This window comes from Suncus etruscus, chromosome 5 (assembly GCF_024139225.1).
Source record: "Suncus etruscus isolate mSunEtr1 chromosome 5, mSunEtr1.pri.cur, whole genome shotgun sequence".
Classification (NCBI taxonomy): Eukaryota; Metazoa; Chordata; class Mammalia; order Eulipotyphla; family Soricidae; genus Suncus; species Suncus etruscus.
The window spans coordinates 33,398,559-33,417,876 of record NC_064852.1 but is presented as its reverse complement, the minus strand read 5'-3'; the positions used below and the strand labels follow the sequence as shown (position 1 = coordinate 33,417,876).

The 19,318-nt window shown below is 34.0% G+C and overlaps 1 protein-coding gene across 1 annotated transcript in view; it reads right to left on the bottom strand.

The window, feature by feature from the left end:
- Nucleotides 1-19,318, bottom strand: part of THSD7B (thrombospondin type 1 domain containing 7B) — a 957,836-nt gene that overhangs the window by 605,829 nt on the left and 332,689 nt on the right. Inside the window, exon 3 of the mRNA XM_049773766.1 lies at nucleotides 9,002-9,800. Coding sequence (XP_049629723.1) covers nucleotides 9,002-9,800 — 799 coding nt within the window. The remainder of the gene's footprint in view (nucleotides 1-9,001; nucleotides 9,801-19,318) is intronic.

Genomic DNA, 19,318 nt, shown 5'->3' with positions numbered 1-19,318 from the left:
CAAATTTTAACAACCACATTTACAAAGATGACAAGCTGGGGAGTAGAAAAGGTATGGGATGTATTCTGGGAACATTGGTGGAAGGCAGTTGACACCAGTGATGGGACTAATGCTAAAACATTGTATGTCTAGAATTTAATATAAGGCTCCACTTGCCATAATCCAATCCCAAGAACCAAATCTGAAGCATGGTTGCCATGAGAATTAATAAACCAAACCAGACATAAGGAATAAAGTCATAAAGTCAGAGGGCATTCAGCCTCCTGCCAGGAGATCCTGCCAAACTGATCTCTCCTACAATATTTTTGACCAACTCAATTCACAACTAAAATGGGGAGTTCAAAGACAGATAAAAGTACCTTCTCAAGCTAATCAAGTCCATGTTGACCTTTTACATAGCAAAATGAATGAGTAAAAGAGGAAGCTGGGGAGAGTGTTTGGGGTAAAACAGGGCATAAGCAAATGATTATGAATATCTTTGTAAATTGCAATGCTTTAAATAAAAATTAATTAAAATGATAAGACATAGATAATATAATATTTCTAACAAAAGTATTTAGAAATAAAAAGAGATGGCTAAGTAAGCAAATGATTTGAATAGATAACACACAAAATCTATAAATACAGTTTCTAAAGATACATGTGTTAAAGTTGCCAACTAATAAGATAAATTCAAACCAAACCTATCTTATATGACCATTCATCACATTTTATTTGATAGATTCACAAGTTTTATAATATAGCTCTTTATAAATATGTTAGAGCAAATGGAAGATATTACTACTCCCTACGGTAAAAATTGTAGCAGCTATTTACTAAAACATAGAAGTACTTATCCTTTTACTCAGAAATCATGATTCTAGGAATTTTGTCATCAAGATGCCCTAGAAATATAAAAATAACTAAAATAAAAGATCAATTGTCTGTAATTTATAATAATATTTATAATTATAATATAATTTATTATAACTATATTATTACATCAATATATGATGCTGTAAAAATGTCTACAGCAAGGCATGAGTCAGAAATTGCAAAATGAAAGCAAAGATATATATTGTATATAAATGTATGTATATATGTACATATAAAGATATATATTGTATATATTCATATACAAATACATTGACAATTCACTACAGTCATAAAGCTGAGGAAACAAAAATGCCACCCTATAGTCTCATATAGACTGCCAAAATGCAATTGATAGATAGATACAGAATAGATAGGTTTTTAAAGACACAAATGCAGAGATAAACACAAGAAAAAAAAAGAAACATACCTCCAAACATATATACAATATTTAATGTACAGGGAAACTTAAGTTTATCTACAGCTAGATAGAAAAAAAGTAAATATTCCCTTAGATATATCAGATCTTTTTTTAAATTTAATTTTTCAGAGATGGGCATTGCAAATTTTAGCAAAAATTTTGTAGAGTTAAGTCTATAATTGATTATCTTAGACAGAAATGTGACTTTGTCAACAACATGACCAAAGAGGTATTAAGAGTATTAGAATAGAGGAAAGAGATATGTGAATGTCTTTACTAAAGTCTATATTTTTTGACTTAGCAAAACTTTTTATGATAGCATATGAGTCATTTCATAATACTTTTGATAAATAAATAAAATATGATTGATTACTTAAATCGTAGTTTACAAGTTATTTTGGTTTTATATGTTACTATAAGTCAAAAGTAAATATAGTGATTTCAAACATTCCAGCATCTTAGAAATAGCTGTACTAAGAAACATTGAAAGTGTTTATAGATCCACCTGAGATTTGTAGTTAAGGGGTGAATGGCTTCACAAAACTTAGAAAGACAGAACAGTAGATGCAATAGTCACAACTACTGCAAGATTATTCCAGAACAGGAATTGCCACTGGAATCAATACCAGGTAAGAATAAAATAAATTGTGAACTTGCTGAGTAATCATAAACACAGGTAAGCTTGTTATTTCAGAATTTCTTGAAGGGTTCACTGTTAATATACACCCCACACTGTTTATGAGTTTCACCTCTAGGAGTCCAACCAGGTTTTCCTAGTAAAGAGAAAAATACCAAATGAAGAAGGGAAAGGAACATAGGCACTTTGAAAGATGTTTTTTATAGGAAACAGTTTAGCAAAATCTAACCTCTGAAACTTTTGAAAGTAGAAATAAACTAAAGAAAATTGCATGCACAATTCTACCTTACCCCTTCACCTATCACTTACACTATGGGATGAAAGGTCAAAGAAGCATTTATAATGAACACATTCTAGGAACATAGATATAGCAAAAGACTGAGAGCAACTATGGTGTCATAAAATGCTAATTCCCTATAAAAATTTATCTTAATCAGAAGCTATTACAACAGAAAAGATTTCATCTTATTAATGAGGAAGAATTTTCAAAGAAAATCCAATGATAGGACAAGGAAGTAAAATTAAAAAGAACACTAAAGTAACATTTATTTGTACACATCTTTATTTACACATAGCAATAACTACCTTATTCTCCTAGTAAATATAAGGTCTACCCTAGAAGTCTATACATCTTCATTTTTAAAATTTAATTATCTCCAGCTTTCAACAAAGTAGTACAAGATATACTAAAATCAAACAATTAGTAAAGAAAGCAGGTTCAAATTTAGCAAAAACTTTGATATTTCTGCATTGTCAACTTAAAACACATGAGTTTAATATTAAAAATCTTTGAGAAATAAACATCAAGAAACTACAGATTAGTATTGTACAAAGAAATAGAAAGTCAACAAAAGTGTAAAAATTAAAATAAAAACTACCAAAATATAAATAAAATCTCTTAATATGCCTATTAAGTCAAATTCATAAAAGCACTAAGTATAAAAATTAATTTAAAATTATGTAATATGACTGGTAGAAGGAAGAGAGAAGAAAATATATAAATATCTGAAATAACTACAGCTGAGAAATTTCAAATATCATTAAAAAACAACAAATTAAAAATATAAGAAGCTTGGAGCTGGTGAGGTGGCTCTAGAGGTAAGGTGTCTGCCTTGCAAGTGCTAGCCAAGGAAGGAAGGACTGCGGTTCAATCCCCTGGCATCCCATATGGTCCCCCCAATTCAGGGGCAATTTCTGAGCGCTTAGCGAGGAGTAACCCCTGAGCATCAAACGGGTGTGGCCCCAAAAAAAACAAACAAAAAATATATAAGAAGCTCAAAGGCCAGCAAACTGGACATACAGACACAAGTACATATACATACAATCATAAACTCTATATTTTTGCATAAAAGAACCAAACTTCAATAAATTAAATATAAAATAATTGTGTTCTGATAGGAAGAAAAATGAATTAAATTTCTTAAAGATAAAATATGAGAAAATCTAGTTGATCTAAGGGTTTCTTATATAGCATAATAGAATTATCAATGAAAGAACTATAAGTAAATTTGCACAAATTAAGATTAAATATTCTTTACAGTAGCATAAGATGAATCTGAAATACAGGTCATATACATAAAAAATAACTTTAAAACAAATATCCAATAAGGGATTGGAATACAAAATATAAAATGATCTCTTAAGTCAGCAATAACAAAACAATTGAAATAAATACAATTTATTTATAAATTGCCAATTTAAAAACTGAGGAGGCTGGAGCAACATGGAGCTGATACAAATTCAATTTTCATTATCTTATGTGGTACCTTAGCTCCACCAAGCGAGATACCTGAGCAGAGAGCCAGGAGTAAACCCTGAGATTAACAGGGGTGACTTAAAAATTAAATAAATAAATATAACTCGATATAAAACAAATAAATAAATATAAGCTGACATCCTAGGTATGGAGAGATAGTATGGGGGTTAAGTTGCTTGCTTTTCATTCAGTCCACCCTGGGTCCATTCTTAGCACTCATAATGTTCCTCTGAGCACTATCAGGAATATTGCTTAAGCATAGAAGAAGAAGTAATCCCTAATAATTGCCAGGTGTGACTTTAGCACACCCTCCTTTCAAAATATTATATCAATTAAACACTAAGATCCGAATACTGGAATAGAGATAGTCTAGGAGGTTAATTCACTTGTTTCACAAGTAGACACCCTCAGTTAAATACCTGGCAATGCTATGGTCCTCAGAGAATCTCTAGGAAAGATCCTTTTATACAAAACGTGGAGTAAGTACTGAGTACAGTCATATATGGCCCCCAAATACCAACAAATATGGAGCTAGAGAAATAGTTAAGTACACAAGGTGTTTGACTGGCTTAAACCGAACTGGATTATAAAATGTCATTTGGTCCCATAAGCCTCAGCAGGAGTGATGTCTAAGTAGAGAGCCAGGGAAAGCCCAGAGCACTGTTGGGTGATGCATACACAATGACAACAAAAGGAAAAAAATAACCAAATCCAAATATTGATAACACCAGTTTCTTATCAGGGTATAGAACAATGGAATTCTCATTCGTTGCTGGTTGGAACGCAAAATAGTACTAAGTTACTTTGGGGAAAATCTTGTCAGTTTTATCCAAAATGGAATGTAAGCATTGTTTTGTTTTAGGGCCAAAATGGGTTGTGCTCAATGCTTACTCCTGGCTTTAAGCTCAGAAATCACATCTGGAGAGAGCTGAAGGACAATATGGGGTACAGGGAATTTAACCTATATTTGCAGCATGTGAGGCAACTGCACTGCCTACTGTGCTATATCTTCAATTCTCATAACTACATCAAAATTTTTAACTAAATATCAGGCACTTATGCCCTATGGTATATACAGATTAATTCAAAAAGTTCATCCATGTAAAAGTTTGTGCCCTATTGCTTATACAAAAGAAACTTTATTTCTAATAATCAGAACTTAAAAGAAACCAAGATTTTATTATTTGGTAAATTGATAAAGTGATGTTTTCATACAATTGAATCTTAATCTGTAGTAAAAAGAAGTGAACCATTAGGTTCAAATAAACAAAGAGTAGCCTTATAACAAAATAAATATGCCAATCTAAAATCTATTACATTTATTAAATTTTATTACATATATAAAAATTTTATGCAGAGTTGGTGGATAAATAAGTAAATTAATTTTAAAAAGGCATGAGATACTTTTAAGGCAGTGGAGCTATTCTGTCTGATAAAAATGGTGAGTAACTTATACAAAAATACACAACAGAGTGAACTCTGAAGTGTGGATTATATAAATGTGTTAATATTGTTAATCAACAGGAACAAATGCACTATAGGTATGGTATACTATGGTATAGGTACATAACTGAGTAAGAATGGACAGTGGAAAGGATATTTTACCCTAAATTCACCTTTAAACCTAAAACTCTCACAAAATTTAGTGTTTATAAAAATAATCAACGGGCCAGAGTGGTAGTGCAGTGGTAGGATGTTTTCATTGAAAGAGGCTGACCTAGGCTGAACTGCGATTTGATTCCCCAGTGTCCCATATGGTTCCCCAAACCAGAAGCGATTTCTGAGTGCATAGCCAGGAATAACCCCTGAGTTTCACCAGGTGTGGCCCCCAAAATATAAACCACCAAAATAATAAAAATAAAAATAGGGGTGGAGAGATAGCATGAAGGTAGGGCGTTTGCCTTGCATGCAGAAGGATAGTGGTTCGAATCCCAGTGGTTTGAATCCCAGCATCCCGTATTGTCCCCTGTTCTTGTCAGGAGCAATTTCTGAGCATGTAGCCAGGAGTAACCTCTGAGTGCTGCCAGGTGTGACCCAAAAGCCAAAAAGAACAAAAAACAAAAACAAACAAAACTAAACAAGATAAAAATGGGCACTTTATATTCTGTTTAATATGCACTGTAATAAAATGTTAGATAATATTAATACTATGTCTGTATATAAACTCACATACCCAAACAAGGAATAATAATGCATATCATCCACCTAAACTTTTGAGTTCACAAAAGCAAACAATAAGAAGTTGCTCTTTACTCCAATTGTAAACAGCATTAAAAAGATTGAGGCATAACATAAAATGTGTTGACATCTGAAGTTAAATGAACAAAATCTTAAACAATCTGATTTTTTTCATGACCAGCAGAAATAGTCTTGAATTTTTTCTTGTCAATTGATAATGATTATTCAGAGATGAGTGTTTTATTATTTAGCCTGAAGAAAATATTTATTTTGCTTTTTGGGCCTACCCTGGCCAAGTTCAGAATAACTCCCAGCTCTGTGTTTGATGGACCATTTTTATGCAGTACCTGGGATAGAATTTCAGTCAACCAGGTGTAAGATAAGCACCTTATGTTATGTGTTATCTCTATAGACTTAGTATCAATTACTATTAAAAGTCATCTTAATTTAGGCAGCACTGATATCTGACTCATTTATAGATTTTAAGAAAAGTTAGAGACATCAAAATAATTCCCAGAGTTGAGGGCTGGAAGGACTGGCTCAAAATATGAAACTCACCACAAAAGTGGTGAGTACAGTTAGAGAAATAACTACACTGACAACTATCATAACAATGTCAGTGAATGAGGGATGTAGAAAGCCTGTCTCGAATATAGGCGGGGTGGGTGAGGGAAGAAATGGGGGCATTGGTGATGGGAAGGTTGCATGGTTGAAGGGGTTCTTGTTATGACTGAAACCCAACTACAATTATGTTTGTAATCACAGTGTTTAATAAAGAATTTAGTTAAAAATATAACAATGTTTCTTTTTATGACTTTCTGGACATTAAACAAAAAATCTTATATTTATATGAGCTCATAGTCTGGTGTTTTATTTAATTTAAATTTAAAATGCAACAACTGTAAATACATTTGAGACCTAAACTATTTGCCTTTTAAGTATACTGAGTAATAAAATCACTGCTATTAAACTGTTTCAGCTAATATATTAAATCAATAAAAAACAAAGAATTATTGTCACCAAAATAAAAAAATTTAAACTCAAATGTAAAAAAAAATATTCATAAAAAATAAACAACTTTAAAATGGCAATATTTTAAAAAACTATATGCATCTGTTGATGTATAGCAGTTGGATTGTAATGACACCCTGTAATGACAGTTGAACCTGGACATGCCCCCTGAATATGCCACCTGGACATACCCCTGGAATAAGCCCCTGTCATGATGGATATGAAAGGGCGAAATTGCATCTTTGGTGAGGGCCCAGGATAATGATCAATGCAGTGCCTGCTGCTCAACTGGGGCTAGATATAAAGCATTGGCAAGATGTTGCCTGCTTTGTATCTCTCCCTCTTTCTCTATTGAATCCTTGCCTCCCCCATCCAACTCCGGGCAGTGAATCTCTCTCCTTCTCTCTGAAAAGCTTTGAGTTTTGCTGAAAGACCTCAGACTCCAGGAGGAATTAAAAGGATACTTGGTATAGAGAAAGAAAAAAAGAGATTCTGAGAGAAAAGAAATTGAATAAAAGAGAAAAAAAGACAGACAACATAAAATGAGCAAAAGAGATTTATTACATAGAAAAAAAGAGATAGACATAGAGAAACAGTCAAAGAAAAATTTTAGAGAATATTTACCTTAGATAGAAATAAAAAGTGAAAAACTCTGATAACACTTCCCTCTCAGCAGGAAGCAGCTAGAAAGAATTTGTTGCCCCTTTACCCTTAGAGCACTGAAATTCACTTTCTTTTTCTTTTTTCTTTTTTGGTTTTTGGGTCACACCCGGCAGTGCTCAGGGATTACTCCTGGCTCTACGCTCAGAAATCGCTCCGGCAGGCTCGGTGGACCATATGGGATGCCGGGATTCGAATCACCGTCCTTCTGCATGTAAGGCAAATGCCTTACCTCCATGCTATCTCTCCGGCCCCCTGAAAATCACTTTCTTAGGCTAGGCATAATCTTTATAAAAAGTTACAAATTTAATGTTTGTTCTTAAACACAGTTCCATGTCTTCCCAACACATGTCTCTGAGATTTGGAGCTTCTAAAAGAACTGTCAATAAGAGAAATGCAGCTGACAAGCACTATGGCTTTTTCAGACCATCAAATGAATGAAATTCATCAACCTCTGAGGATAATTCTACATATATTTTTAATTATAAAACATAAAAGGAGGAAATTTGTTGATGTATGATATTTGGACTTCAACACACCCCTTGGATAGCCACCACTTTAATAATAGTTGAGCCTGGACAAGCCCCTTGAACACACCCCTTGCAATGTCTGGTATAAAAGGGAAAACTTGGACTTTTTAACTTTATGAGGTGGCCAGATTAGCAGTGATTGCTAATGGGTGCCAGAGATTATAACATCAACAAGATCGTGACTACTTTGTCTGTCTGTATGTGTCTCTGTCTCTCTCTTTCTCTCTCTCTCTTGATCACTTACTCACTCTCTGTATTTTTTTCTCTCTACAAGTTGGCATTCCTGGTCTTGGCTCCACAGGCCCCTGGAAGCCTTGCAGCACTGGGACCTGGCAGCTTAGGGCTTCTGCAGCTTTACAGCCAAACAGCAGGTGGAAATGCAGCTTACTATGGTTTACAGAAATCTGAAATCCTTGCAGCTAACTGAAGTAAATTCTACATATACATAAATTATTCCCTAAATTTGAGTTTACTTTTGAATATTTGTTATGATAGAAATATTGTTTTATTAGTGCAGTACAAAAATAGTTTTTTTCCTTGGGGCCACACCCAGCAGTGCTCAAGAATTATACCTGGTTTTTGATTCAGGGATAATTCTTGGGTTCTGGGCATCAGAGCAGGGTCAGTCATGTAAAAAGCACAAAATCTAGTGTATGTATGATTTCATTGACCCACAAAACTTATTTTTTTATTTGCTTATATAGAGTGTACACAGAATGTAAAAATATATGACATATAGATTTGCACTACAAATTACAAAGGAATTTAGAGCTTTGGGTGATCTAGAAATTGAAATCTTCATAACCCAAATGGAAACCTTTTTAAAAAAAAACATAATTCCCAAATCCCAAAACTAATTACAATTTCCTTCTGTAGAAAATAGTAAAAAAGTCTTATAAAATTGCACTGTAAAATACTTAAGATGAAATAAAGACATAAAACTGAAAGCCTCCTACCTCATCATAGCATTTTTCCCATCACTTCTTGTACACCACACCTGTCGTGTTTGATAACCTAGCTCTGTGTCCCAAGGCATGGAATGGTGATGGGGTTTGGAAATATGATGACTGAAGGCAATTTGCTCTTTTGAGTCAGAGCTAAAATCCAGAACTGTCTTTCCACTCAGGTTTATTTCTTTAAGATGAGGAAGTCTACATTTACTCCATGGTCCAACTCTAAGGCTATAAGAATATTCCTCTTCACCAAGAGGACAGGAAATGGGTGCATCACAAGTTCTTGATTCTGTCAGGTTGGGACACTGAGACCCACCATAAAGAGGGGGAGCAACAGCGGTACGAGTTCTGTGCTGTACTTGTTTCCCACATTGCTTACTACATGTGGACCATTGTGAGAACTCCGTCACTATGCATTCCCGTGGACAGGGTATGAGGCAAGCTTGTTCAGTGGGAGGCTGAGGAGCAAAGTGTGCACATATTTCATTTGCAACCACAGATCTGTTCAGCTTCTGAATACAGTTCACAATTCTGTGCTGTAGCCCATGCTGAGCAGTCACACATTCTGCTGTCCTGGATTTGGCAGAAGGAGCAAGCACACAGTTGTGCCAGTTGGCAGCCTCCCACTGGAAGAGATCACGGTGCCAGTCACAGACTCTGAAGCAACCTCTTTCCGCTGGAGGCTTCTTGTCCTCATCACAGTTAGACAGGTGGCTTGTCCACCCTTCAAAATGGAAACACCACAGTGCACGACTCTGGATTCCACCAGGTCCACAGTCTCCTGTACACCGTCCCCATGGACCTATAAGCAAATTAAAAAAAAATGGTGCTGATTACTCAGAGAGTCTAGATCATCAGTTTCATCCAGAAGAAAACACAGGATAACTTCCATATACCACAGATCAAATTAGTGGAAATTTATGTGGACGATATATTTATTGGTTAGGAAGATGACCCAGATTTTAATTTTTCTTAGGAGGAACTCCTGTTGCTTTTCTGACTATAAAAGTAAATTTGGCAATTTCAACTTTCTAAACCTTAGCTTTGTTGCTTACATTAGGAAGAAGATATACAAGTTTTGACTTTCTGGGAATCAATGTGCTGCCAAGTAGATAATACATATTTAATAAATGGTCGGTGTTACTGCAATTATTATGTTTGAGAGCATATATCTATCAATATTAATAATTACTGTTAGACAGTGTTTCATCTAAAAGAAAAGCCCTAAATCCAACTTTTTAATAAAGTAGGATTTTTCCAGTTTCCAACCTTTCAGCTCAAAAATTAAGTAGCTCAAAAAAAAAAGAACTATATATTTAAGAAATAATAATCTGCCTAAGAATTCTTTAAGAATTCTTTAAAAATATCACTATATTATCTATTGTCTCCAGATAAATTTCAGCATTAACTCGACAATGCTGTTTTTAAATTAGTCATTTTCTGTGGGAGATGATAATTTATCTTTTTTTTTAACAAATGCATAAAGTTATCACATTTTGTGTCAGTAAAACAAATGTCCCTTTTCCACCATTTTTTGTTTGTTTTTAGTTTGTTATTTTTAGACAAAACTGGGATTATGGTGGATCAGTGCTTGTAACTGTTTCTGACAGTCTTAGGGGACCATGCAGTACCAGAATTAAAACATGATGATGATGATGATAAAGAACATTTCTGCTCTAGGAAGCATATTCATTTCATTTACAGACAAGACAATATATAGTCTCTCCACATTTACCCAAATCTGACCAACTTCATAAATGTCCATTAATGACTTCATGATACACACCCATATTATTCCTAGGAATAATATATTAGTGATTTGTTTATTTTAATTTATTGAGTTTTGTGTCAGCCAACAAAGCTCAAAGATAACACCTGTCAGCAATTACTCCTGCTCGTGCGCAGGAAACCATATGTGGAGCCCAGTTTTGAAACAGAACTTGCTGGGTGGAAGAAAAATATCTTAACTACCACAATATTTTTCCAGCTTTAAAATTAGCAAATGTAAACTTAGATATATTAAAGAAGGTAAACTGAATAACTGAAGAAACAGGTATTTGCCTTTGAAACCACTTGCTATATAGTAATTATCTCTTACGTTGGATTCTAATTGGCATCATCTCAGTTCTGGAGAATTAAACAACATATTCTAAGCAATATCATGTTAGATTGCAACAGTCTTTACCTTTTTTGTGGAAGAGACTAACAGAGAAAGCATTCTCACCTATGTTCAGTACTCACAGGGCAGACTGTTACTAAAAGGAATAGGGGAGCCCCTGAAGTAAGTCACTCCACCAGATTTGGTATCCTTAGCACTAACTGTACATTATATATTTGTTAATCATAGGGAACAGTGCCCTCAGAAAACAATATTTCTTAGAGTGTTATAATTCAAAAAGTAGACTTTTTATCATAATGGAAAATATATTTGCACGATCCTGACTTCTGAAGTAATTTTATTATAATATCCCATTCCTTTCTCATTATATCATTAAATATGAACATTTTGATATTACCAAAATATTCACCCTTTAACGCAATAATGTGATGTTTTTAAAAATTAATGATTGTATCAAACATTCTGAATATAAATAATGATTGCCAGTTTTTCTTTATTAGTTTAAGTAATAATATAAGTTTCAATATTAAAACTTTTTGTCTGCAGATTAAAGAAAGCATAACTTGAAAAGTTAAGCTCTTCTTTTTATTGTTGTTTTTGGGACACCGTAGCTGTGCTCATGAGTTATTCCTGTCTATGCACTCAGAAGTCATTCCTGGTGGTGTTTAGGGGAGAAAACATAGGATACCAGGGATCAAAACTTTATTGCCCTGCGCAAAGCAAATGTCAATGTAGTGTCACTCGAGCCCAGAGTTCAGCTATTTAAAATAATTAAGTTACCATTAAATTGATCACATTTATAACCACCTTATAAAGTACCTTATTTTAATACTAATGCATTGTTTCCATAGATTTTAATTTTCACTTACAAAAATTTTAATAAATCAAAAAATATTTCTTAGATCACTAAAACAAAATGAACTCACTCTCCAGTGATAATTAACTAAGTACATGGTTAACTAGTCTTTTACAAAGGATTCCAGAAATTGGAATGTAATGAAGACAATCTTTTCAACAAATGATTTTGGAACAATTGGATAACCGAGTATAAGAAATTAAAGATTGTCTGGTCTTGGTACCATTCATTTCCCCCCTTAAATTATGAGGCTGAACAATATGATTCCAGTAATGTGCTTCTGTGGGAGATATAAGAAAAGATATGGGAGAAGAGAAGAAAACAAAACAAAAATAAGAGAAAAACAACAACAACAAACTAGGAGGTGTCCTTCTAGCTGTTATAAATATACATTTAGATGAAGAAAGGTAAAAAAGAAGAAAACAAAACAAAACAAGAGCAAAAACAAAAACAATAAACAATAGGCAGTAACAAAAGTATAAAAAAAAAAACCAAAAACAAAACCATCACCTAGGAGAAAACAAACAGAAAAACAAAAACAAACATAAAACAATAGAAAAAAGTCAAAACAAACCCCCAAGATCAGACAGTCGTATGAACAGTTAATAGAAATTAAAGACCATCAGACTTGAACACCAAACCCAAAGTCAACAACAACAGAATAGATACCAATCTACAACAAGCAGTACAAGTGGGGAAGAGTTATACTAGCATTGTGGGGGCAATGGAGGAAATATGGAATGCATGCTGGAAACATGGGTGGAAGGACAACACTGGTGGTGGGAAAGCCCCTCATTCATTGTCACTATGTGCCTAAAATATTACTGTAAAAGATTTGTAATCCACTTTGACCACAAAAGTTTTATTAAAAAAAGAAATTTTTAAATATATTTTTAATTTACATAACATGATCATAGTTGGGTTACAGTCATAAACAGAACACCGCCTCTTCACCAGTGTAACATTACCCCCTCCCCCCTTCCCATCCCCTGCCTGAATTCGAGACAGGCATTCTACTACAGTTATTTGTTTTTAAGTTCAGTAAGTTGTATTTTTTTATCCTTAAAGGATAAGAGTAAAAAAATATAGTAAAGGTGTGATAGTGGCAATCTCCATTGTTTGCATAGGTCCAGAAAAATGGGGAAAATGGAAAAAAATCCTTGACCTGATTACAAAAAGGCCTCACCACAGAAGTTTATTGGCATAAGACCAACTCTGGGTTCCAGGTATACCAGTCTATCCAACTCCAGTCATTCTCAAGGTCCCGGTGAAACTTTTTCACACTTTAGCTGTTGGTATCATATTCTTATATTTAAAGACTCTGGATTCTGTGCATTTCTTTCATCAATGTCAGGCTAATATGGAACATCCTCTAGTTTCAGCATACCATTAAATGCAGAGCGATCTGCCCTGCATGCAGACTGTTGCTGAGTCGTCTGGGTGTTGGGAGCACTCTTTGGAGTAAGTCAATGCCAAAGCAGTGGTAGAGGCTTGGATCCTGGTAATGTTATAGACAATTGTGGTTGTTTTCATAGATGGTATCCATTGTTCAGGTGTGTGTGGGCGATGCCCATTCTTCTGAGGCCTGAGCCAAATCATTATGCCAATGTTCAGGGTAAAAGGCCTAATTACATTACCAAATTTGTGTTCCCATCTCTATTAGATAAGAACTTGTTTGCATATGTGTCACACCTTACACAAAAGTTAATTCAAAGTGGATTAAAAACCTTGCAATTTTACCTAAACTATAAAGTTAACTGAGCAAAAAATAGGTAGAACAATCCAAGACTTAGTAGTCAAATAATTTTTCAATGATAGTATGCTAATGGAAAGGGCTATAGAATCAAATCTAAAACTGGAACTACACCAAACTATAATTTTTTATGACAAAAAAAAACTATAAGCTAAAATTAAAAGATATATAGCAGAGTGGGAAAAGTTTTTACACTCAATACATTAGATAAAGGTTTGATATCTAGATTACATAAAGTACTCACAAAGTTTAACCCCACAAGACCTAAAAACTCCATCAAAAAATCGGAAGAGAGGGGCTGGAGAGATAGCATGGAGGTAAGGCATTTGCCTTTCATGCAGAGGTCATTGGTTCAAATCCCAGCATCCTATATGGTCCCCTGAGCCTGCCAGGAGCGATTTCTGAGCATGGAGCCAGAAGTAACCCCTGAGTGCTAATGGGTGTGACCCCACCTCACCCCCCCAAAAAAAAGAGAAAAAATGGGAAGAGAAAATGAAGAGACACTTCTCTGAGAAAGACTAACAGAATGAGCAGGCATATAAAAAAAACATACTCATCATCACTGATCATTGGGGAAATCTAAATCAAGACTACAATAAGATCTCATATTATACCAATGAGAATGACACATGTCAAAAATACAGGGAACAATTTGTGTTGGTGAGCTGTGGTGAGAAGAACCCTCATCCCCTGCTGGAGGGAAAGCTGCCTGGTACAAAACTTCTATGAAAAACAGAATAGATGGCTCTCAGTAAACTATGAATTAATTGTGCTATTACCCAGCAATCCCACTTTTGGGTATCTAACTACAGGGCAGAAAAACTGATAAAAAAGAATGTATTCCAACAACAGATGAATGGATCATGAAGATGTGGTACATATATACAAAGTAATACTACATAGATGTAAGGAAGGTGCAATTAGGCAATTTGCTGCAACATGAATGGAACTGGAAGATACTATGTAAATAAAATAAACAAGAAGAAAGGGATAAATACCAAATGATATCACTTATATATCTAATTTAGAATAACTGCATGAAGAAATGTAGTGGTTTAAACAAGAGTTTTCTAAACTACTTTGCCCCACAGTATAGTGAGAATAAAAAAAATTGAGTGGAGGAGGAGACATACAAATATAAAATAATAGCAATTATGAGAAAAGTGGTTTCTGTTACATTGGTGGTTTTACAAAAAAGGACAGAAGTAAATACCCAAGTCAAAGACAACAGCAATGAAATCATGAAATCCAAACTTAAATATCAAAACTTAAAATGGTCTTGTTCATGCCGGAAGGCTGGTGGCATCAGATGCAATCTGGGAACATTGGTGAAGAGAAGTCAATACTGTTAGTGGGTTTGCCTTGAAACAGTTTATGTCTGAAACGCTACTATAAAGAACTTGGTAAATCACCATGTTCTCAATAAAATATTTAAAAATGAAATAATTATTATGTCTCTTGATTGCTTATACTAGTGGGCTGAATTTAGCTGGAACAAGAAAATAGTAATATTTGTAATCAACCATACTAGGAATATTTATAAGCATTTATAAACTAAAAATTAATTTTAAATAGTGGATGTATTTTTTGTTTGTTCGTGAAGCAGAGAATTGTGCATCTTATATCTCTAGTCAATAAGTGTCTTGTATCCTTCTAGTTTCTTACAATAGTTTCATGAGAAGGGGCTATTTAATCAATAACAAGAGTAAAGCTCATGTATGTTACACAAAACATGCTAAAGTTCACACAACTAACATGATCACTGTACAAGACCTAGATGATAAAAAGATAAAGTGATATTCATAAAACCCCTTTATAACAATACTGAAAACAACCACAATATCTAAATGGGAATAAATGTCGATATAAAGGGAGTTAGAAAGAATGTAAGAGAGAGAGAAAGAGAGAAAAAAGAATAAGGTCTCCACAGAGGATGGCAGGGAGGAGGAGAATTGGGAAACTGTGGACAATGGTAGAAGGAAATATACACTGGTGAAGAATGTTGTACATCTGACCTATGTTTTCTGCTATCTACATTATGATTTCAGATCTATGGCCTTTAATTCATTTTATTTGACCTTTGTACTTGGTGTTAAAGAGAGGTCTGAGTTCACATTTTGCATATAATTGACCAGTTTTTCACAATACCACTTGTTAAAGAGGCTTTCCTTACTCCACTCTGTATTTGTTGTCCCTTTATCAAAGATTAATTTGTTGTATACCTGAGAGTCAGTCTCAGAATACACAAGTCTATTCCATTATTCTGAGCGTCTTTTTTCCCCATACCATGTTGTTTTAATGACTATTGCTTTATAGTAAAATTTAAAGTTGGGAACATTTTGTTTCCCCTCTTCTTTTACCCAAGGATTGCTTTACTATTCTTGGGCCTTTAAGGTTCCAAATGAATTTCAGGAGTGTTTTATCCACTTCTTTGAAAGCCATGAGTATCCTTAGAGGGACTGCATGAAATCAGTACAATGCTTTAGGAAGTATTGCATTTTTAATGATGTTAATCCTCCCAGTCCATGAGCAGGATACATATTTCCATATTCTTGTGTTCTCATTTATTTCTTGAAGCAATGTTTTGTAGTTTTCTTTGTATAATTCTTTCACCTCTTTAATTAGGTTGATTCAAAGCTACTTGAGTTTCTGAGGTATAGTTGTAAATAGGGTTTTATTTAATGTCTTTTCTTCTTTTTCATTATTTCTATATAAAAACCCCATGGATTTTTGAGTGTTAATTTTGTAGCCCGCCACTTTAGTATACAGCTCTATTGGTTCTATAAGCTTTTTCATAAAGTCTTCAAATTTTCTGAATATATAAGCATATGTCATCTGCAGTAAGGGTTTGACTTTTTCCTTTCCTAACTAAATATCTTTTTTTTTTTTTTTTTTTGTGGTTTTTGGGTCACACCCGGCAGTGCTCAGGGGTTACTCCTGGCTCCATGCTCAGAAATTGCTCCTGGCAGGCACGGGGGACCATATGGGACGCTGGGATTCGAACCGATGACCTCTTGCATGAAAGGCAAACGCCTTACCTCCATGCTATCTCTCCAGCCCCCTAACTAAATATCTTAATATATATTTTTATGTCTGATTGCTAGAGCAAGTACTTCCAGTATTATGTTTAATAGATGCGAATAGAGGAAAATTCTTATCTTGTGCTAGATCTTATTGGAAAGGCTTTTAGGTTTTCCCATTGAGTATAGTATTTGCCATGGGCTTAAGGTAATGGCCTTGAGAATACTGGCAAAAGTTCCTTCCATCCCCATCTTGTTGATAATTTTTATCATGAATGGTTGAAGCTTGTCAAATGCTTTATCTGCCCCTTTTGATATATCATCTGATTTGTACTTTTCCTTTTGTTGATATGATGCATTACATTGTTTGACTTGTGTATGTTAAACCATTCTTACATCTCTAAATGAATCCTACTTGGTCATATATGAACTTCTTGATAAACCATTGAACCCTACTTGATAGAATTTTTGTTCAGGTTATGTGTCTCTGTGTTCATCAGTGATTTTGCCTTGTATTCTCTTTTCATTATGTGGCACCTCTGTCTATTTTTTTGGTATTAGAATGATGTTGGCTTCATATAAACTATTTGGGAGTGTTTCTGTTTCTTCAAATTTCTGAAATGCCTGAAATGGATTAGCAGCTAGTCGTCTTTAAAGGTTTGAAAGAATTCACAATGAATCCAACACACCTTATGAATGAAGATGCTTGCTCTGGAGATCCAACTATCACTTCCGATGTGTATAACATCTCTGATCAGAACTTTAAAGAAATTTTAAGATGTTCAAAGAACTTAAAAACATGATACAATATACACCCAGTTGCCACACCACATATAAGGGGAGCTTTTAAGGGGAGCTCAGCCCACCAGATGTATACCCAGATTTCCCTGGTGTGGAGAACTGAAATAACCCCATGGGGGTTCCTCAAAAGGCTCACTATGAATGCTTCTTCCCCTGTGTGGATAGTTGAGGAATTCTGAAAATATATTTTAATATTCATAATATGGTATAAACATTATATCTTCTATCATGTTTGGCTATCTTTCCCTTGTAAAGTCGCAGGCAAAATTATGGCTTCAATCAAATAATTTGGCTCATAGATTCCAGCATCAAAGATTACTAAGAGAAACCCTTTTCTGGATAATATTTAGCACCTAAAAGCAAAGACAATATTTTTTCTCTTTTTAAAATATGTCCTTGTAGCCTCAGTCACTGATAATCAAGGGCTTAGCCAGAATGCAGATCTTGGGCTATTGATTCTTCCCAGAAAATGGGAACTACACCTTAGTGAATATAGCTCTTTCTTTTCCTTTACCTCTAAGACAATAGGACCATCTCAGGGAAGATCATGTTCCTAGACTTTTTCTACTTCTTGATAATCCCTTATTTTGCATTTGAAGTTTGCTTGAGTTGTGACCTTCTCCTTTTTAACTCAGAATTCTTATGGCTCACACCCATAGCTTAAGTATTGTCTACTGTTAAACTTTGTTTTGTGATTGTAAACATTCTTCTCTATACCTATGACTGGTTTAACCCCTTATAAAACCCCTGCTTAAAAATTAAATTTGTCACACTCCTGCCAGAAGATGTGTTGACTCAACATATTTGTGTGTGGTTTCATTATTTCATATTTCATAATTCGCCTCCCATGCAACCCACTCTCCCTGAAGTGGATTCATTGAAATTCCACTGGCGCTATAGGACAGAAGCCACCTTCACCACCCAGTAGACTCAGTTGGATTTGAGAGTAGAAATTCAGGCATGATTGATTCAGTTATGTTTGGATTTGAACTTAAAATATGCCATACTAGCGAACATCACATAACCTTGAGGAATGTTGCCATTTAAAAAGAATCTTTTTCTGAGAAATTATAAACCCCTCCTTGTACGAGTACAGAAACAGATGACAATATTAATTTCTGGGATTACACGTGGCTCCTGATCCCTGTAGGAAGGAAGCCTGGTTTCATGCCAAGTGTATATCTTAAGCACAGTTTGGTCTGGTCCTAAAAGAAAGCAAAACTTAAAATAAAATTGCTGTATTGTCAAAACATTTTATTCAGAGTAAAATATAGAAAATAAATAATAAAATGAATAATTTATACTTAAATATAATCATTTATACTTAAATATAAATAATTCTATTTGTATGTTAAGTGATGAGAGTCATCAAGTAGTAGAAATAGAATATATGATAGAAATATTAACAATTAAATTTTAATTACAGAAATAATTAGAAGATATATAAAATTGTCTAACTGTAGCTTATACACGATATAAACACAGTTATTCTGGAATGAAATGTTACATACTTTTAATCACATTAGTATAAATTAATACACAGATATTCTGACTTGGAATTATTAGGAAGTGGAAGTGTAGAACTGATGAATTTCAGTTTAAAATTATGACTTTATGACTGCTCTTTCTTTTTTTCATGCCAGTGTTTTTTTATAAAGAGTAAATATGTAAATGGTTTGATGAAATATTTTCCTAGAAGCAGAAAAGTGTTGGAAAATTTATCATCTTAATTGGATTAATTTAACTGAGTATAAAACCATTACATTTAAGA